Here is a 22,241-nt window from a genome sequence, read left to right on the forward strand (position 1 = left end):
GCTGGTGTCAGGGTGCTTGTGGTCCTGGACTAACAGTCTCGAGGTGCTGAGTTCAAATCATATCCTAACAGGCTGAAACACTGAATTCAACAAGTCAGGAAAGATTAATTGATTGCTAATGTCCTTTCAAGTAACTTAAACCATCTGCGCAACCACAAATGGGCAATAAATATGATTCGACCTGTACCTGCCACATCCAAGAATGGGATTAGAAGTGACTTTAAGCTTAAAAGCATTTGCTTACACTGAGCATAATTTGCAGGCTAATTTTTTTGAGCGATATCCATCCCTGGGAGTGGGATGGTGTGGTTTAACAATTTAGGAGACCATTTGGCCCGTTAAATCCAAGCCAGCTCTCTGCAAGAGCAATTTAGCAACCCAGTGTCAGCATGGAATATTCTCAAGCATATATAGAATAGGTTTGTTTCAGCTCTACACTTGCCCAGAAAATATCACTAACAAGACCTGGACAATATCCAGGCTTGGGCTGACAAGTGGCAAGTAACAGTTGCACCACACAAGTGCCAGGCAATGACCATCTCCAACAAGAGAGAACCTAACCATCGCCCCCTTGATGTTCAATGGCATTACCATCGCTGAATCCCCCACTATCAACATCCTGGGGTTTACCATTGACCAGAAACTGAACTGGACTAGCCATCTAAATACTGTGGCTACAAGAGCAGGTCAGAGGATAGGAATCCTATGGCAAGTAACTCACCTCCTGACTCCCCAAAGCTTGTCCACCATCTACAAGGCACAAGTCAGGAGTGTGGTTGAATGCTCCCCACTTGCCTGGATGGGTGCAGCTCCTACAACACTCAAGAAGCTTGACACCATCCAGGACAAAGCAGCCCGCTTGATTGGCACCCCATCCACAAACATTCACTCCCTCCACCACCGATGCACACTGGCAGCAGTGTGTACAATCTACAAGATGCACTGCAGGAATTCAGCAAGACTCCTTAGACAGCACCTTCCAAACCCACAACCACTACCATCTAGAAGGACAAGTGCAGCAGATAGATGGGAACACCACCGCCTGGAGGTTCTCCTCCAAGCCACTCACCACCCTGACTTGAAAGTATATCGCCGGTTCCTTCACTGTCACTGGGTTAAAATCTTGCAACTGCCTTCCTAGCAGCACTGCGGGTGTACCTACACCACTTGGACTGCAGTGGTTCAACAAAGCAGCTCACCACTACCACCTCAAGGGCAACTAGGGATGTGCAATAAATACTGGTCCAGCCAGCAAAGCCCACATCCCGTGAATGAATAAAAATACCTGCAACAATATGAATGTTTTTTCTTGCTAAACTTGTGGCATTCGTAAGCAAGGCTGTGGCTTTGTGCTGTGGTGCAGAGTCCACAAGGAGCTGCATTGAAATTGTCCAGACATCATGGAGCACCTTTACTATACAAGTACACACAGAAAGAAGACTTTCATCCTGCTTATCTCTACTGGATTTAAGACCAGCTCCCTGCAGTAGAAGAGGGGTATGATCCTCGTATGTCACCCAGTCAGTTTCATTGTGCATAACTTAGCATTGTGGACAAAATGTCACCAATAAAATAGAGGGCAGTCAATAGTGACAGGGATTTATTAACAATTTGGAAAGTAGGACAGTATGCAATCCCAATATGCCACCTGGACACTTTCATTGTGTATAACTTGGCATTGTAAAGGAAACGTCACTGAAAGAATGGGGAGCATGCAGTAATGAGAGGGATTTATGAACAATTAGAAAACTTGATAGCAGCCTGTGGTCTAAGATGCAAAATAAATATACAGTGAAGTGATTCTATGCAATAGGCATATATGAACAGACTAACTGAACCGTGCAGATAAGCTCTCACATGCAAGGATGGGAAAACTGGTGTCACTAAACTAACTTTGGCTGTAGGTATGTTTTTGTTGTCTACAGGAGCTAATGGGCAGGCTCCCAGTCAGTAAAACACAGTGCTTAAAGCCAAGCTATTCCTTATTGTAAAACTCAAGGCACACAATGAGCTCATGCATGCTCCCCTACGCTTCTCCCCTTCCGGGCATTTCAAACTGAGTAAAACTTGAGCCACTCCCAGTTCCATAGTTTCATAAATAAACAGTAAGTACAGTTGGCTGCATACTGACTGAATTTAATTTTGGTTAATTAACACTTGGTTCCTGGCAGAATTGTGCTTACTAATTCAAGTGAGTTACTGCCAAATATCAATGAACAGAAGATCAAGTTTTTTTTTCCGTACACTTCAGAGCTGCCTTGCTGCTTTTTATACCATGGTTAAGATATTTGGACCTCCTGAATGATATTTATTGGGTAACATTTGTGCATTCAATCTCTGGCTACAACAGCAGGACAAACTAAAATACAAGCTGAGTTACTTCAGCTTTGTGCTGCACAGACCATTTTCCTTCCAGAGTTAGTAGAGCATTAATCCAATCGGCGCACACATCCATGGTCTTGTAAGCAGAACATCGCTGAAGTTTGTTCTCCATCATAATTTCGATAATGCATTTGGGCCAGCATTTCAATGTAGCCTTAAGGTCAAGAGCCTCACGAATTTACAAGCGGAATAGGAGCAAAGTGTTACTTTAATGATAGGGGACTATACAGGAAATAAGGCCAAGTAATAGATTAGAGTGACAGTGAATTTGCCTAAAGGTAATGTGATGTTTAAATTGGTAATTTTTGAACATTTCTTCTTAATCGTTAAGAAATTGCAGAGCATAGATGACCCTGATGATACTGGTCTCTAGTCTTTGAATCATTTATAGTATAAATTTTCATGACCAGTAAGCAAATCCATAAGCAGACTGGCTCATGAGGGCACAACCCTGGAAATGACCAGCTGAACCAGCTTTATTGTGCTTCCTGGTAAATCAATAGGAGCAGAAATCTCCGCTGATTATAAAAGACCCATCTGAAATGGCTGTTCCTCGTGGGGGCAAACCTACTACAAAAAGGCCAAAAGTTCAGCGTAGTTTGGCACTAAATTGGCAATCTCACAAAAACCGTTAAGGTGGCTGCTATGAGAAGTTAAAAAGGGATAAGGTTGCTCTTGTTGGACAGTGAAAGCTCTTGTTGGACAGTGAAAACACTTGGCTTCATCATTTACATATCCCCATGGTCAGACCCACTCATTGTTCCAACATAGTGTTCTAGTGGAGCCAGTGTAATGCGCTCTACCTATTGAACTTCTTTGATGCCCTCTCCAGAGCTCTTTTGCCCCTCTTAAGTGAGATAAATGTACAAACTAAGTTATTTACTGTTACAGTTGGGAAAATTTGTTGTGCTTGTACCATTGGACAGCTTTCAGCAACTTAACTTCCCAGTGCCAGGGTTTGGGACATTTGACCAGGGCTGGAGAGGACCCTGCAGTGAGAGGGGAGGATTCCGTTGTCGTGGTCCATGTAGGTACCAACAACAGAGGCAGGACGAGGAAGGAAGCACAGTCAATATGAAGAGTTAGACACCAAAATAAGAAGCAGAGCCTCAAGGGTAATGATTGGATTATTACCTGAGCCACATGCAAATTGACATAGGGAAGGTAAGATTAGAGAAATGAATCTGTGGCTCAAAGACTGGTGTGGGAAAAGTGGGTTCCAGTTTTTGGGGTGCTGGTACCAGTACTAGGGAAAGTGGGGGCTGTTTCCCCTTTTGGGATGGTCCATACCTGAAACGTGCTGGAGCTGGTGTTCTAGCGAGCTGCATAACTAGGGAAGTAGAGAGAGCTTTAAACTAAATAATGGGTGCAAGGGATCAAATTTGGGAAGATGTGGCAAACCGAGACAAGGCAAGAAAGAAAGGTACTAATATGGGAAATGATAAATAGAACATTACAGGAAGGGACAGAGTACAAACCTAAGAGTAAATCAGATAAGGCTAGACAAAAATAATAAAAGGGCAAAGCTAAAGGCTCTGTGTCTAAACTCACGTGGCATTCGAAACGAAACAGCGCAAATAGAAATAAATAAGAATGATCTGATAGCCATTACAGAGACATGGCTACAGTATGACATAGATTGAATGTTGAAGGGCACATGGCATTTAGGAAGGACAGGAAGTGAGGAAAAGGTGGAGCGGTGGCACTGTTAATTAATGACGACATTAGCACGTTAGAGAGGGATGAACTAAGTTCAGGAAACCAGGATGTAGAAGTGGTTTGGGTTGAGATGAGAAATGATAAAGGCAATAAGTCACTTGTGGGAGTAGTGTATAGGCCTGCTAATTGTAGTACATGGTAGGACATAGAATAAAGGAATAGATAATGGGAGCTTGTCAGAAAGGTACAGGGATAATCATGAAAGATTTTAACCTACATATAAACTGGAAAAATCAGATTGGCAAAGGTAGCATAGATGAGGAGTTCATAGAATGTTTTTGGAATAGTTTCTTAGAACAGCACGCTCTTGAGCCAACCAGAGAGCAGCCTATACTAGACCTAGTATTGTTCAATGAGTTAGGATTAATTGACCTTATACTGAAGGCACCCCTAGGTGGCAGCGATCATAATATAATTGAATTTTACATTCAATTTGAAGGAGAGAAGAGTGGGTCCAGGACTAATATCTTAAATTTAAATAAGGGCAATTAGGAAGGCATGAAAGCAGAGCCAGCTAAAGTGAATTGGCAAATGAAGTTAAGGGATAGGTTAATAGAGATGCAGTGGCAGACTTTTAAAGGAATATTTCAGAATACACAATAGCTACCTTCCAATAAGAAAGAAAACTTCCAAAGGGAGGACCCACAATCTGTGGTTAACTAAAAAAGTTAAAGACAGTATCATACTTAAAGGGCAGAATTTTACAGCCCAGTCGCAGTGGGGGGGGGCTGCGGGCGGGGCTGTAAAATGCAGCAAGCCATTCAAAAGTCCATTGATTTCGGCGGGACTAAAATCCTGCCGACGTAAAATTCCACCCAAAGATAAAAGCATATAATTGCGCAAAGACAGCTGACAGGTCAGAAAATTGGACAGAGTATAAAGAACAGCAACAAATGACAAATAGATTAAGGAGGGAAAAATTAGAGAATGAGAGAAAGCTAGCTGGTATTATAAAGACGGATAGTAATAGTTCCTATAGATAAATAAGATGAGTTACAAAGTGAGCGTTGGTCCTATAGAAACTGAGTCTGGGGAATTAATAATGGAAAATAAGGAGATGAAAGATGATTGGAACCAGTATTTTGAATCGGTCTTCACTATAGAGGATACAAGTAACATCCCAGAAATAGCTGTAAATCAGGAAATGAAAGGGAGGATGGAACTCAGGAAAATTACAATCACCAGAGAAGTGGTATTGAGCAAATGGTTGGAGCTGCGGGCTGACAACTCCCAGGTCCCGATGAACTTCATCCTAGGGCCTTGAAAGAAGTGGCTAGTGAGATTGAGATAGTTGATACATTGGTTTTAATCTTCCAAAACTGCCTGGATTTGGGGAAGGTTCCATTAGTTTGGAAAATAGCGAATGCAACTCCTTTATTCAAAAAGAGGTGGGGAGGCAGAAAGCAAGAAACTACAAACAGGAGGAATAAAAAAGAAGCTTATTATCTAAATGGTGAGAGATTGCAGACCTTTGAGATTCAGAGGGATCTGAGTATCCGAGTGCGTGACTCACAAAAGGCTAGATGCAGGTACAGCAAGTAATTAGCAAAGCTAATAGAATGTTATCATTTATTGTGAGGGAAATTGATTACAAAAGTTAGGGAAGTTATGCTTCAGTTATACAGGGCACTGGTGAGACCACATGAGGAGTACAGTGTGCAGTATTGGGCTCTTTATTTAAGGAAGGATATAAATGCGTTAGAAGTAGTTCAGAGAAGGTTTACCAGACTAATACCAGGAATGGGCGGGTTGTCTTATGAGAAAAGGTTGGACAGGTTAGGCTTGTGTCCTCTGGAGTTTAGAAGTGTAAGAGGCGACTTGATTGAAACCTTTTAGACCCTGAGGGGTCTTGACAGGATGGATATGGAGAAGATGTTTCCTCTTGTGGGAGAATCTAGAACTAGGGGTCACGGTTTAAAAATAAGGGGCTTCTTATTTAAGACAAAGATGAGAATATTTTTTCTGAAGGCTGAGAGTCTTTGGAACTCTTCCTCAAAAGGCGGCAGAAGCAGAGTCTTTGAATATTTTTAAGGCAGAGCTAGATCGATTCTTGATAACCTTTCATCCCCTTGTTTATTGGAGGTAGTCAAGTATGTGAAGTGGAGGTTATAATCAGATCAGCCTTGATCGTTTTGAATGGTGGAGTGGGGCTGAGTGGCCTACTCCTGCTCTTAGTTTGTATGTAACAAAATGAAGTATATTTTAGTGGTAATGCAGCTTTAAATGACTGCAGCTGTACATAGTACCAACTGAAACATGATCTGTGCTGTAAAAAAAATCATACGTAAAAATTGTACAAGCAAAACTATAATGGGTAGAAAGCAAATCCTATGGACATGACTCACTTTCTATTAAACGCTGTGGTTCTAATTAGACTTAGTTTAGTTTAGGATGTTTTTGGATCCATTATTGATGGATTATTTAATGTCCACAGATTAACCATTATCCCAAATAAACTGCTGCACTTCAATGTGGGAATTTTCTTTCAATGTATTAAAGGATGTTGGGTGTACATGACGAATAGTACTGACTTCCTTGTGAACAAAATTAGCTCTGCAGAAGATGGGAGTCTCTTTGTGCTTGGAATAACAGGATGTGTAGGAAGCTATCTCTTTTTCTCATGCACTGTTAACTCTACCGTGTTTCCTCAGGCTTTTCTTTTTTTCCCCTTTTGTGTGAATACAGCTCATTCCAACAGTTCTACCCATTTTGTAATGTTACAAAGTTTTTTTTAAAAAAAAGTGGTTCGAGTGTTTGGCTTAGATAGACACATTGAAATTCCCAAGCCTAGCCAAGTGACACAGATTGCAAGTAAATCATATTTAAAAACACTTTAGTCTAAACATATGACATTTGGGTGGTCCTTTCAAAGCATTGACAACATTGTATTTCCCCTGGGTCTAGGTATGTACCAGTTATTTCAAGAGTTAGTTGGCATAGTAACCTGAAGTCAATATTGGTTTATTGGAAGTCATGCGTGTTTCTTATCTCAAGTTGTGTTTTTTTTCAAAATAAAACTTATTTTCCCCTTTTGATTTTCTCCCCTTACTCTGTCTCTGCTGATCCTAGTGAGTTATGTTGCTGATATACTGCAGTAGCATATTACCACATTTTGTGTGTGAGATAGACTTCTAGTGGAAGGCTACTGAATTGTAGGAATTCACGTTGCTCCTGCTAAAGTTTACTGTTCAACCCCCACTAAAGAGCTGAGGAATCCTTTCAGAAGCCTGGCTGGTAAACTGTAACATCAGCCTGAACTACTAGCGTCAAAACCTCATTGAGGAGGAGCAAGGGACCTCTGTACAAATGGGCTGGCTTATTTGCACTACATTGTTATGCTTTGCTGAATTTGTTTAGTACTTTAAAGGTTAGAAAGGCCAATAAACAGATTTGTCATTCTGGTCTGTTCATTGAATCTGGTTGTTACAGTTTTCCAAATCCATCCATGGCACACCAGGAACAAGATCTAATTTTGCTCACATAATGAAGAGGATCAAATTTCGATAATGTAATGTTGCTTATAAATAGATTTGTAAGTTATGTTTTAATTTCCTAACGTCTGTCTGTAAGGGAACCAACATTGTCCCATGTTATTCTCTCAAACAGGTTACCTTTGTTAGCTATAACAAAGATCTGATGAGATTGGGTCCCTTTCACTAAAGCAAAAAGAGTTGAGATCTGAATGTTTCAAAAGCTGGTATTAATGGGGTTTTATTTTGTGTTACCTGCACGTTGATTTTGTTTTCACAAATTTACTTGCAGGGTAGATCAGTCGAATGAGCATCAACTTCTTGACACACAGAATAATTGTTTATTTATGGTGCAGTGCCAAAATTGGAATTAAATGAATATTCTGTCCTGAAAATACACACCAAATAGTAAATTAGTCTTTTAAGAGTCTGCTTTAATTTTGTAACTGTTCTATTTATCAAATTTTAATTCTGAACGCAGCAAAATTTTTGCCTTTTAAAACCTTTTGTATTTAATTATTTTTTGTGTCTCAGTATCTGCTGTCTCAGCCAAAGTTCTGGGCCATTCAAGTGACCACCCTAATGTTGAGAACAAAACTGGAGAAAGGTAGCTCCCGTCGGATTGAACGTGCAATGATGCAGACACAGGTAGGACACTGCTGCTACTGTGGCCACAAGTGTTTATTAACTTTATGTGCAACATGAGGATATGTGGAGCAGGATGTGTGTCAGCACATCCCTATCTATCTGGAGTAGAAGAGAAATTGGCAAGTTATAACGTCCAGTTTGTACAAAGCAACATCCTGAGCAATGACCTACAGTTATAGATCCTGTCAATGATCTGTGCTGCTAAGTAGAGCATCCTGATTCTTTGAATGAGCTCTCCCATTCACCCCACCCACTCTGAGTCATGCAGGAAACCTGCAGATTCCACTGCTGCTACTGAAGCTTAGAAAGTTAACGTGGACAACTTTGACTTGACCATTTTTCACTAAATAATTCAAGTAAGTTAAAGTTCCTCCGTGAGAAGGCGAGTGATGGAAATATTTGTTTGTAAGTCATCAGGGCTTAAATTCTGGAGATCAAAATTAAGTGGCAAGATACATCATTGAGATACAGATATTGCTGCCTAATGAAGCTTTTTATCACAGCAAGTAATATGCCAGCAAGGAGAACTTGCATTTATATATAGCACCTTTCTTCACACAGCAATTGAAGTTCTCTTGAACTGCTGTAATCTAGGTAAATGTGACAGCCAATTTTCACACCCCAAGAGACAAATTATAGATAAATGGTTTTTAATGGTGTTGGTTAAGGGATAAATGACAAGGCCAGGGCACAGAACAGTAATAATGTTGGTGCTCAGTTGGTACCACTGTAAACGTGTCCATAAAAATTAATTGATTTGAGCCCCATACCCGTGAACTGAGTTTACAATCTAGGCTGATAGCCCACTACAGTACTGAAGGATTCCTGCAATGCTAGCTTTTTGTAAAAAAAAAGACATTAAACTTACACCTTGCCTGCCTATAGCACTGATTAAGTTTGATAGCAAAAGTCCCATGGTGATGTTCAAAGTGGAGCAGAGAGGTTTTCTGGTGTCTTGGCCAGCATTCCTGTTCAACTAGAACCATCGATAAAACCCAACAACAGATCAATCACTCATCTCATTACTGTTGTGGAATGTAGTGTCCAATTCAGCCTGATGGGATGAAAGTCTCTTCACTAACAGTTATTAGGGCCTTGGTAATCTTAACCTAGTTCTGAGTAGATACTCAGTAGGCCCTGCATCAAACTGCCCTCAATTTGTTACTGAATTACAAACCTTAATCCGAGTTGTGAGGATTTACTCTGCAATTGTCTGTCGTTTGCTTGGCCTCTTGTGCCTAAACTATCCTTCCTCATCCTTCTCAACCTGTCTACAGCCTTTGACACAATTGACTACACCACCTTCTTCCACTGCCTCACCACTGTCACTCACCTGGTTCCAATCTTACCTATCTAATTGTAGCCACATAACAATGGTTTTTCATCCCACTCGGGCACTGTTACCTCTGGTGTCCCCGAGGATCTATCCTTGTCCTTTTCCTCATTTCTTATTTTCATGCTTCCCCTAGGCAACATCATCCGAAAACACAACTGGAGTTTTCACATATGCATTGACAACACCCAACTGTACCTCACCACCACATGTCTCAATTCATTCACTGTCTCTAAACAATCAGACTGCTTGCCTGAATTGAGCTTCCGATCGCATATTTGTGCCTCTGCCTCAGCCCACCTGCTGCTGAAACGCTCATCCATGCCTTTTGTTACTCTAGACTTGACTATTCCAATGCACTCCTGGTTGGTCTTCCACAATCTTACTCGCATCAAGTCCCGTTCACCCACCACCCCTGTGCATTAACCTACATTGGCTTCAGGCTAACATACCTTGATTTTAAAATTATTGTTTTCAAATCCCTCCATGGCCTCGCCTAACCCTATCTCTGTAATCTTCTTCAACCCCACACCTCCAAGATAAGTGCGCACCTCTAATTTTGCCCTCTTGAGCACTTTTGATTTTAATTGCCCCACCAAGGGGCAATTCCTTCAGCTGCCATAGCCCTGAGCTCTGGAACTCCCTCCCTAAATTGCTTTCCCTCTCTATCTCTCGACCTCGCTCTCTTCCTTTAATATTGTCTTCTATGGCTTGGTGTTAAAGTTTGCTTTGTAATGCCTGCGTGAAGCGCTTTGGGGCATTTAATTATGTTAAAGGCAATATATAAATACAAGTTGCTGTGCTTGAAATCCTTGATGCTGACAGTGGATGCTTGTGATGGGAAACTGTTCCATTCTCCAGCAAGAATATCCCTTGCCTTCACAAGCAAACTCCCCAGTCTAAAATTATACCAGCTTTATAAACCCTTCCTTCCCTAAAACAAAACGAAAAAGGGCTGTTGTTAAATATGGTAGAATTTATGGTTACTAACTTTTCAAATGCATTTAAGGGGAAGCTAGGTAAGTATATGATAGAGAAAGGAGTAGTAAGCTATGTTGATAGAGTTAGGTGAAGTAATGTGGGCAGAGGCTTGTGTGGAGCATAAATACCAGCAAAGACCAGTTGGGGCAAAATGGCCTGTTTCTGTGCTGCAAATTCTATGCAATGCAATTCTTGTAATTAACTTAAAATTATGTATAATCTGTGATGAGCTAGAATTATACAAAGTATTATAATGTCACATCATTGCACATCTCAGATATTTGACTGCAGATTTAAACAAGGGAACTGCACACAGAGCATGGGGTGAGCTGGACAAGGCAGGGTTGTGATCATGGGGTGTAGGTTTGATTATTACTTTCCCTCGCATCTCGGAGCTAGACCACATCCATTGAGGCGCAGCAGTGAGCGGAAGCACTTCCCCAAGGGATGGGGAAGTGGAAAATAAATGGTGGACAATCTGTGGTCGCTTGCTATCCTCAGAGCAGCGTTGGTGAAGTATAGGAACAAGTAATGCACCCGCCCTTCTACTTAACAGTCCAGGCAATTAAAATGTGCAGAATGTTTATCCTGGAGAGACAAAGGCAGATTTTACAAATGAAAAATATTTGAGGTATTACAGACCTCAACACCATTTTTTAAAAAACATATACCTTGCACAATGCGTCTATTTTTTGTGGTCTAGAAATATATGCAATCAGCGAATACTATGAATATTTGTAGATTTTGATCATTTCCAGGTTTACAGTAGTTTCACGTAGACCCTTTTATGCTGCAGAATAACTTTCTTGGATAGTCTCATTTTTAAAAGAACTTGAGATAAAATACTCAGATGGAAATATACATGCTGAGTGCCATGGAAGATGCTGCAAGGAGAGCAGTTATCTCCAAAAGAGGAGCAAGCAGCCAAACCTAATTTGGAAATTTTTAGAAACTGAAATGGCACAAGCTCATTCTACAGTGGAATCTTTTATGTTTCTGGCGGGGAGTGTTTATATAGAATCAAACAGTCCCAATGCCCAAGTGGATGCTGGAGAGGTTATGATGATAACTATTTAGTGTATCATGGTCACGTCCTAATATTGCTGGCGAACTGTTATGAGACGGACCCACGGCCATACAGGATATAATGTCCCATTCAAACCCGTTTGCTGTCTGCTCTTTCTTCCTGTGCTATTTCATTAGAGTCTGTATGGATGAAAACTGGTATGTTTGTTTTACCGTCAGGAAATGCATAATGAAAACCTGGAGATCACAACTTATACCAGCTATAGGTTTATGAGTGGAAGCAAATTCGGAAATTAAATTATATGGGAATGTTTTGTGAAAATATGAAAGTTATTTTTCCTAAGACTATGATGGAAAGAAAGAACAATCCTTAGACATACTACCTAATTATGTAGTTTCTTGAATATTGTATCATTCATTTTGTGTTGGTCGCATATTATTCATATTGCCTGTGGTTTCAATATTTATCAATTTGTGTTTTGATTTGTAAACTACTTTTATAAACCTATATTGACAAACAATAAGATAAAAACTCTTACTGTGTAATTGAGCATTTTGTACAGGGAGGACATAAGGCGAAGTTAAACATCAGTTAAAGCTGTTCGGGAATTACAAGATGTGGGAACTTTTGTGAACACAATGAAGTCTTGGTATAGACAGGCAACACATGAGACTTGAGTGGATTTTAGTCTGATTTTGGAGGGCTGTTCAACTTTCAATATTCTAATACAAGATCCTAAAATAAGTACAACCAATCCTCCCTTAAACCGAAGACAGAAATAGAGCTATGTATTGTACTGTCTTTCTGACTTTCCTCTCACCCATTCTTACCTGATAATTCTCAACAAGTAACACTATTTGGGTTGAGATACAAGACGGCACTTAAAGAAAAAAGTACCATAAACGCTGGTACCCTTGCGAAAGTAGACCACCCAAACTAGACCCAACTTTACTGTGCTTCCTAACTGTGGCACCTGCAAGCTTGGACATTAAACTCATTATTCCTTCATCCAAGGCATTACTTTTTATATAATGAAAAGATGAGGCCCCAGTACAGATCTCTGGGGAATGGCACTTGCCACATCCCAACAATCCAGTATGATTCCATTAGCCCTACTCTCTGACTTCTACTCCCCTACTAATTTCCAACCCATGCCGCAAGGTTATCTCCAATTCAGTACTCTCTTCGTTTTGCTAATGCTCTATTCTACAAAACTTTATCAAATGCCTTCTGAAGTCCATTTAGACAGCATCCAAGACACTCCTTTATCCATCATGTTACTGACCTCGTTCATAACTCACTGCACAAGATGAGAGACCTTATATGCCAACTAGAGGACCTAACCAAGCTAGCCACAGTATTCGTGCTTCTGAATCAGAAATCTGTTTATTCAAGCCTCAGTCCAGGGATTTGTGCACATAATTCAGGCTGACACTTCAGTACTGAGGGAACTCTGCACTATCAGAGGTGCTGTCTTTCAGACATGTCTCTTTTGAGGTGGATTTGAAAGATCCCATGACATTATGCAAAAAAGAACAAGTGAGATCTTACTCGTACTGTGACCAACATTTATCCTCCTACCAACACCACTCATTTAACCTGTTCCTGTTTGTGGAGGAGAGTGTGCACACATTGGCTACTTACTCACTCCAGAAACTCTTTGCTCCTTGCATAAATCAATAAACCAGTGAAGTATAATTGTTCATATCTTGATGGGATCTTTCATAATTGATGTTGGTCGTCTTTAAGCCCCATGCATTTCTGCAAACTAAAATTCAAAATTTCAGAACCTAATATATTTGTCCTTTTTATTTCAGCGAAGCGAACGAATGAAGAGTTAGTTTTGCTTCACTTGCTTCATGCATAATCACAATTCAGTCTGGAAAGTGCACAGTGTTAATTCTCATTCAGCTGTTTCATTTTGGAATAACCTGAACTTCATCTTGTGCAGGAAATTACTATTCTCTCCTTTATGTTCTAACCCATATATTTCTGCAGTGGGATATGAATTCCATGGTGTGAATGGTAAAAGTGACTTGCATCAGATATTTAGAAAAGGTTTTTCTTTCCTCCTCCTCCTCCCACTCCTCCCACCAACAAACCCCCCACCCCCCCCCAAAAGCTAGGCAATTAATTGTATCTCTTGGAACTTGGTTGCATAGCACGAGATCTTCTAATCCAAAACGGAGACTAACTAAATGGGTACAGGTACATACTCTGCATTGTTAACACCTTGTGGAAAGGAGACGGCAGAATTGTGTTCAGGTAATTTCTATGAAAGCTGCATCCACCTCTTGGAAAAAAAATGATTTTTTTTTTAAACGAACATGGAGAACATCTGCAAAAACTGTAACTAGGAGTAATCCCTACATACTGTTATTGTTTGGATTTATTAGCAAAAGAGGTTGCTTGTTCTATTGGCATATGTTGTCTGAGGGCAAACCCCTACCCCTCCCCCCGCAACTTGCTTATTAAAAATTAAGAAGTTGAGTCAGAAACCTTGCATGTAGAGGATGCCCAATGAGGATGTTTGTGGCACCACGGCTGCAATTTGTGTGGCTGGTTAGACAAGGCGGACAGCCTGGTGTCTCATCCATCCAGCTGTTTTCTATGTTGGACCCTTGGTAATGAGTTCTCAGGAGCCTTTTCAATAACACCAACTCGTACTATATATTGCCTTTAAAATAATAAAATGCCCCAAGACACTTCACAGGAGCATTATAATGCAAAATTTGACACTGAGCCACGTAAGGCGATATTAGGGCACATGGCCAAAAGCTTGGGCAAAGAGGTAGGCTTTAAGGAGCTTCTTAAAGGAAGAAAAAGAGTTAGAGAATCAGAGAGGGTTAGGGAGAGAATTCCAGAGCTTTGGACCTTGGCAGCTGTGGGTACAGTCATCAATGTTGGAGCAATTTAAAATTGGGAATGCTCAAGCAATTTGAACTAGAGGAGCACAGGTATCTGAGAAGTTTGTGGGGCTGGAGGAAATTATAGAGATTAGGAATGGCGAGGCCATGGAGAGATTTGAAAACAAGGATGAGAATTTTAATACCAAGGTGTTGCTTAACTGGGAGCCAATATAGGTTAGTGAGAAAGTGGGGGAGGGGTGAACACAACATCGGTGCGAGCCCAGAGCCATTAAGTGCATCCCCAGCAGAGGGACTGTTAGTTAACAGTACAAGCAGGAACATTAGCTCACATTCCCTCCCTTCGCTCCCCTGGCAGCCTCAGAATACAGAAATGCCGACAGTCATGATATAGTCACTGCCCCTCTGACTCTTCCCAGCTACTTCAAAAATGCAGGCCTTTTGTTTCTTGCCTGTAAAGCTCAGTGCCAGACCATATGGTGTATTTGCCTACTCCAGCATTGACGGTGAAAATTTATCAAAGATCGAACAGTCAAGATACTATTTTTAATTTGCTCAACCTCACAAACCTCATCACTATTTATTGTAGATTTATTGTTCTGTGGTGAATATTTCATGCTTCTTGTAGTGTAAATCCCCTTTTTGGTCCCTAATTGATTCCTCTCCTCCTTTCGCTACCCTTTTACTATTTGTGCCAAGAGAAAACTTTGTAATTCCTCTTCATGTTGGCTGCCAGTCTCTTCTCATAATCCCTCTTTGCTTCTCTTATTTGCTGATTCACCTCTCCTCTGAACCTTCTGTATTCAGCTTGGTTCTCAATTTTAATTTCTATCTGCCATAAGCATGCTTTTTCTTCTTTACCTTAATTTCTATCTCCTTTTTCTTCCAGGGAACCTGCCCTACCTTTCTCTTTTGAGGGAATATACCTTGACTGTGCCCGAACCATTTCTTCTTTGAAGAGGGAGGCAGTGGTGTCGTGGTATTGTCAATGGATTGGTAATCCAGATGCCCAGGGTAATGCTTTGGGGACCCGGGTTCGAATCCCACTGTGGCAGGTGGTGGAATTTGAATTCAACAAAAATCCAAAATTAAAAGTCTAATGATGTTCATGAAACCATTAACCATTGTCATAAAAACCCATCTGGTTCTTTAATGTCCTTTAGAGAAGGAAATCTGCCATGACTCCAGATCTGCAGGTTGACTCTTAAATGTCCTCTGAAATAGCTGTGTCCAACCACTAAAAAGTCAATACAAAGGAAGGGGAGTGGACAAACTACCTGGCATCGACCTAGGCACTGAAAACGACAATGGCAAACCCAGCATCACCATCACCCAGACACCACCATCACCCGTTCCACTGGCAGGACAGAACCAACAGAGGTGGCGGCATAGTCCTTTTCCTGTTTCTTCTTCAGATTTGATTAGATGAATTTCCACACAAATCCCATGTGTTTTATCAGGACCAGTTTGTTCCATGTGTATGGCTGGTCTATAGTTCAGAAAAGTGTGGAAGGTTCATGATGAAATAGCAGAAGGACTAGCTGGAAATTTCTAACCTTCTTTGGAAATTGAAGTTGTGACAAAGGTTTAAATTTGAAAAGAGAAACAGGATGAGTCAGGCAATTGTAGATCAGGCAGCCTGCATTAGTAGTTGAAGTAGTTGAACAGCTCGAAATCAAAATAAGGGAGAGTTGTTGTGAACAAGTTCTATAAAAGGGCAGGTGGTCATGCTTGTTCATTTAATCAGTTGTTTTGAGGAAATTATCGGAGCTTAGACAAAGGGATTACAAGTCTTTGATAAAGTGATACACAGGAAAATTGAAGACCCATGGTTTAAACAGAAGTTTAAAGTGATAGTAGCTCAGATTGGGGGATGGCTGAGGAATGGTAATGGAGAATAAAAGTAATCAGATGTTTCTCAGATTGACAAGATGTAGCTACAAGTATGCCCCTGGGATCTGTGTCCAGGGCATCCTATCCTATTATATATAAATATGTATTACATATTGACAATATTACATATTTATGTAATATGTATTACATTATATAAATAAAGGATTCATATGTAGGTAGAGTGGATAATATTAACATTTACTAATGACACCAAATGGGGAGGCATGGCAAACTGAGCAAGAACAGAGGAGACAGCAGGTGGACATGAAGTTAAGAATGTCTGCCATATACACTTTAACATGGATGAATGACATTGTACACTTTTGGAACAGAGAATGGAAGTATGCGCATGATAAAAGTGGAAATACATCGAGATCCAAATTTTGAAAATCTTTACATGGAAGTAAAAGAGCAAATGGATTTTACATTTTTATATATAAGAAATTAGATACAAGATGCAGCAAAAATTATGAATCTGTACAGGGAACTGGTAAGATCATAGGAAGGATGCCATGAAAATAGTACAGTGAAGATTCACTGGGAGTTCCTCCTGCCAAAGTCTAGATGACCAGAACGGTGGGAAAAATCAATGTTTATATGGAGAAGCCCCATTCTTTCTTCTACCCATCCTATGAACTGTGCTGGCAGAGGTCAGAGGAGAGCTCATTCACTTCTCAGCCAGTGCATAGGATGTGCATTGTGGGGAGGGGCGGCAAAAACATGGGTTAATTGTACCCACAAATGATGTAGAAACTGAAGAAGTTGTTCCAGTAATGGGATGAACAGTTTATTTTTTTCTGTCTGTGCAATTCTCCTGCTGTACACTAAGTTTTTGAAACAACTTTTTTTGGTGGAGAAACCTATTTTGTGTTTCAACACCTTTATGAGGGTAATTGAAAAAATAAATTGTGCTACAGGTTGTTTATTGATACAAGCCAGGGCCATAGTCACAGGAAGCATTTAATTTTATTGGCTTCTGATGTCAGACGTCTGTGGATTTCTAACAGTGTTTTGTAGCATTCCAGTTCATGGCTGTTAAAATAGCAGACAGTCATGCTGGCAGCTCATTCTTACCTCAGCTATAGGCTCCATGGAGGTATTGAGACAGTGGGAGTCAACTCAACAGCTGTAGCACACTGTTGCCATTCCAGTTTCAGCTGCGCTCTTTATAAGATTGGTAACAGTTTAGTTGCTATCTTTAATTACTTTCTGAAGGTGTGTCCATATAGTAGTGTTTAACTTTTAACCCTAAGATTAAAATTTCCCTTTTGTTGGAAGAAAAAGAAGCATTTTGTCCAAAGAAGAATCAGATGACACAGAAAGAGGCCATTTGGCCCTTTGTGCCTATTCCAGCTCTATTTCCAGTGAATCCGACTTTCCAGCCCTTCCTCAATAACCCTGCAATTGTTTCCAGTTCCCCTTTTGAAAGTCTTTACTGAAACTGCTTCCATTCCCCCTTTCAGATATTGCGTTCTAGATCATCATGACATGCAGTGTAAAAAAGAATTCTCCTCATTATGCCTTAGAAAGATTAATTTACTTGTTCTTTCTAATGAATAGCTGGAATTTTGAAGAAGTATGCATAAGCTGATGATAAGTCCTAAATAAACCAGCGAGATTTTCACAATCCTTCTTATTGGAATAGATGCTTCATTTGCAAGATAAGTTGAGAGAAAGAAGGCTGCTTTTCCTGCAACTTTGATTATATCATTCCAGAATATCAACACTGCAATCTTGCCATTACAGAATCTATTTCTTTAATGAATCAAGTGTTCTGGCCTCAACCAACCCCTTCATTGCAACCTGTTCCAACGGTTAATCATGCAAAGAGCTACCACCTGCCTCTGTTAAACTTGTTCCTCACATCACTGACCCTGTGTCTTCTTGTCCCGGTGAAGCTGAAAGGATTATTACAGGTTTATTTTCTCTATCCTATTAAGTGTATTATGTACAAAACTAGCCCCATGCCCACACTCTGCCTTTTGCTTTGTTTCTGCCTCTACTTCCAATATTTATCCAATTTTGCCTTAAACAATGCAATGATCTCTGTCTTAATCACCTCCTTTGGCAAAACAGTCCTCTATTTAAAAATAATACTCCTAACTTCTCTCTCATGTTCTCAGTAACAGCTCATGTTATGGATTCACAAACCAAAGGAAATAGCGTTTACCCTCTCAAAACTCATAAACATAATTTTTAAAAAAATCTTTATTAAATCTTCTCTCGGTCCCCTCTACTCCAATGAACCATTTTTTTTATTTGTTTATGGGATGTGGGTGTCGCTGGCTAGGCCAGTATTTATTGCCCATCCCTAATCACCCCTGAACTATGCCATTTAAGAGTCAACCACATTGCTGTGGGTCTGGAGTCATATGTAGGACAGACCAGCTAAGGGCAGCAGATTTCCTCCCCTAAAGGGCTTTAGTGAACCAGATGGGTTTCATGGTCATCATTAGACTTTTAATTTGAGTTATGGAATTCAAATTTCAACATTTGTCTTGGTGGGATTTTACCCTGGGTGCTGGATTACTAATGCAATGATAATACCACTACACTATCACCTCCCCATTGTTCAATAGTTCTGGTATCTCAAGTCTTTCCTCTTAACTATAGTTTTGTATTGCCAGCATTATCCTGGTACATCTACTCTCAAAATGGCTTTGCTTCTGTCGCCCAAACTCCAGTTGATGAAACCCAAGACTCTGTTAACCTTTCTGAAGGCTTTTTCTGCTGCAGTTCCTTCAAGGAAGTTATATATTTGAACTCCTGAATCTTACTGTTCATCCACACCCTTCATTGCCTTTGTGATCAATGAATAACCCCATTTCTTGTTTATCCTCCCAAAACATACCATCCATGCTAAATTCCAACTTCTACACCTTTGCCCATTCTTTAATCTATCTGTCTTTTCCTGAAGTCTTTTACAGCCCTCACTGTTTGCCAAACCACCTATCTTTGTGTCAAGTTTTGAGACTGTGCCCTACGTATCACCTGTATTCTCTAAGAACAGAAGTGGACTCAAGAATTGATTCTTGACATTTTTTCTATAATCCAAGCACCATCCACTTTTTTTTTACATTTCTTGTCCATAACTAGGGACTAGGGAGAATGAGGAGTTGAAGGAAATTAGTATAAGTAAGAAGGTTGTATTGGAGAAATTAATGGGACTGAAAGTTGATAAGTCCGAAGGACCTGATATTCTACATCCCAGAATGTTGAAGGAGGCTGCTGTAGAGATCGTGGATGCATTGGTGATCATTTTCTAAAATTCTATAGATTCTGGAATGGTCCCTGAAGATTGAAAGGTAGCAAATGTCGCCCACTAATTAAGAAGGGAGGGAGAGAGAAAACAGGGAACTACAGACCTGTTAGGCTCACATCAGTAGTAGGGAAAATGCTAGAACCTATTATAAAGGATGTGATAAATGGATACTTGGATAATCATGATCTGATTAGACATGGTCAGCATGGATTTGCAAATGGGAAATCATGTTTGATGAACTTGTTGGAGTTTTTTGAGGATGTTATTAACAAAATTGATAAAGGAGAGTGGATGGACGTCGTATACTTGGAATTTCAGAAGGCTTTTGATAAAGTCCCCCCTAGGAGGTTGATTAGCAAAATAAAAGGACATGGGACAAGAGGCAATAAACTGGCACGGATTAAGGATTGGCTGACGGGCAGAAAACAGTAGGAATGAACGAGTCATTCTGACTAGTGGGGTACCACAGGGATCAGTACTTGGACCCCAGCTGTTCACAATATATCTCAATGATTTGGATGTGGGGACCAAATGTAATATTTCTAAGTTCACTGATGATACAAAGTTAGGTGGGAATGTGTGTTCTGAGGAAGATGTAAAGCGGCTACAGGAGGATTTGGACGGACTTAGCGAGTGGGCAAAAACATGGCAGACGGAACATAATGTGGAAAAATGTGAAGTTATCCACTTTGGTAGCAGGAACAGATGTGCAGAGTATTTCCTAAATGGTAAGAGATTAGAAAGTGTCAATGTACAGAGGGATCTGGGTGTCCTTGTCCATATGTCACTGAAAGCTAACATGCAGGTGCAGCAGGCAATTAGGGAGGCTAATGGAATATTAGCCTTTATCGCAAGAGAATTTGAGTGCAGGAGTATAGTCTTGCTTCAAATATTTCGAAGCTTAGTTAGACCACACCTGGAGTACTGTCTTCAGCTTTGGTCCCCTTACATCAGAAAGGATATTATTACCATAGAGGGAGTGCAACGAAGGTTCGCCAGACTTGTTCCGAGGATGGCGGGACTGTCTTACGAAGAGAGATTGGGGAAACTGGGCCTGTATTCTCTAGAGTTTCGAAGAATGAGCGGTGATCTCATTAAAAACTACAAAATGCTTAAAGGAATAGGCAGAGTAGATGCAGCTAAGATGTTTCCCCTGGCTGGGGAGTCTAGAGCCAGGGGATACAATTTCAAAATAAGGGGGGAGCCACTTAGAACTGAGAAGAGGGGAAATTTCTTTACTCTCTATCCCAGATGGCCAGGGAAGCTCAGTCATTGAGTATGTTTAAGGTAGAGATTGATAGATTTCTGATTAACGATAACGTAAAGGGTTATGTGAATAACGTAGATAAAATGCATTGAAGTGTTTGATCAGCCGTGATCGTATTGAATGACAGAGCAGGCTCGATGGGCTGAGTGACCTTCTCCTTTCCTATGTTCCTATGTCCAACATTCCATCCATGCTGCTGCTTCATCTTAGACCAAACCCCTCAATTTTATTAACAATCCTTTAGTGAGACACCGCATAAACCACCATTTGAAAATCCACATATACTACATTTACTGCATTCCCCATTATTGGTTACTTCTGCAAAAACTGCATTAAATTTGTGGAACACAACCATCAGGGCCTAGTGACTTATCCACTTTGCAAATAGTTTCAGAACCAATTTCTTTACAACAGTTAGCTCAGTCAATTTTTCCACATACTCCTCTGGTACAACTACGCTCTCACATTGACTTGCGCTTGTAAAAACCAACCACCCTTGCCCTCCACTATTAGACTCCTTCCTTCATCCCTGAGTGGTTCTATCCTTTCCATAACTATTCATATGCATACAAAAGGCTTTACTATTTAACTTTATATGACTACGGTCCTTCTAATCTGCCTTGCAGCTCCATACTTCACCATCTATATTAGGCTCGATTATTTGCAGTACTATTTCTGTAACTTATCTACACGCTTTTTATTTAATATGCCTCCCTTTCACTCTATAGGAATATATTTATGCTCTACCTAATCTTGTGTTTTGTGCTACACATCTGTCAACCTGCTCACTAACTTTTCTGCCCAGTTAATTGGACTGGCTCCCTTCTTATTGCTAACTTTGCTTTTTTACCCTCAAGTCTAGTGTTCTTACGTACGAGTACTTTCTTGAATTGAACTGTTAAATTATCTGAGTAACCAAAAGCTGCTTCAGGTGGTGATTAATTTAGAACGCCCTTGGCCAAAATTGTGGCACAAGCAATCAAGTTATTCATCGCCAGATGCGTGAAGTAACCAAACCATCATTTGCACTCAATTACTTTTTAAGTGCCTGAAGATGAAGTTCACATGAGGCTATTGGAAATCTTTTGTTATGGCTACATTTTAAAAATTAAGTACTAGCTGTTCTCCCCTGGTGTTGCCGTGAGAAGTCTGGGTCGTGGTTGTGATGGCTAGCAGTTACGATGGAGCTGTGTTAAATTTGTTCTGAACTTTTTTAAGGTCACTGCAGTTCACCCATGCAGGGATAATTAGGGACATCCTGAGGCTAATTATTAGGGACAGTTTTTATAAGTCAGCTGCTTATAAGTCTTTGGCTTCTGTCCTTGGGGAAGAGGACATGTTATCAGTGTCAAAGAAGGAAATGACTGTCTAGCTTTCTTTTCTTTAAAGAAA

General features: G+C 40.4%; 1 protein-coding gene across 1 annotated transcript in view; it reads left to right on the forward strand.

The window, feature by feature from the left end:
- The window catches only part of ttc27 (tetratricopeptide repeat domain 27), a 243,222-nt gene that overhangs the window by 139,090 nt on the left and 81,891 nt on the right, over positions 1 to 22,241 (forward strand). Inside the window, exon 12 of the mRNA XM_041207509.1 lies at positions 8,106 to 8,219. Within this exon, the coding sequence (XP_041063443.1) occupies positions 8,106 to 8,219 (114 nt within the window). The remainder of the gene's footprint in view (positions 1 to 8,105; positions 8,220 to 22,241) is intronic.

Source organism: Carcharodon carcharias, chromosome 2 (genome assembly GCF_017639515.1).
Source record: "Carcharodon carcharias isolate sCarCar2 chromosome 2, sCarCar2.pri, whole genome shotgun sequence".
Classification (NCBI taxonomy): Eukaryota; Metazoa; Chordata; class Chondrichthyes; order Lamniformes; family Lamnidae; genus Carcharodon; species Carcharodon carcharias.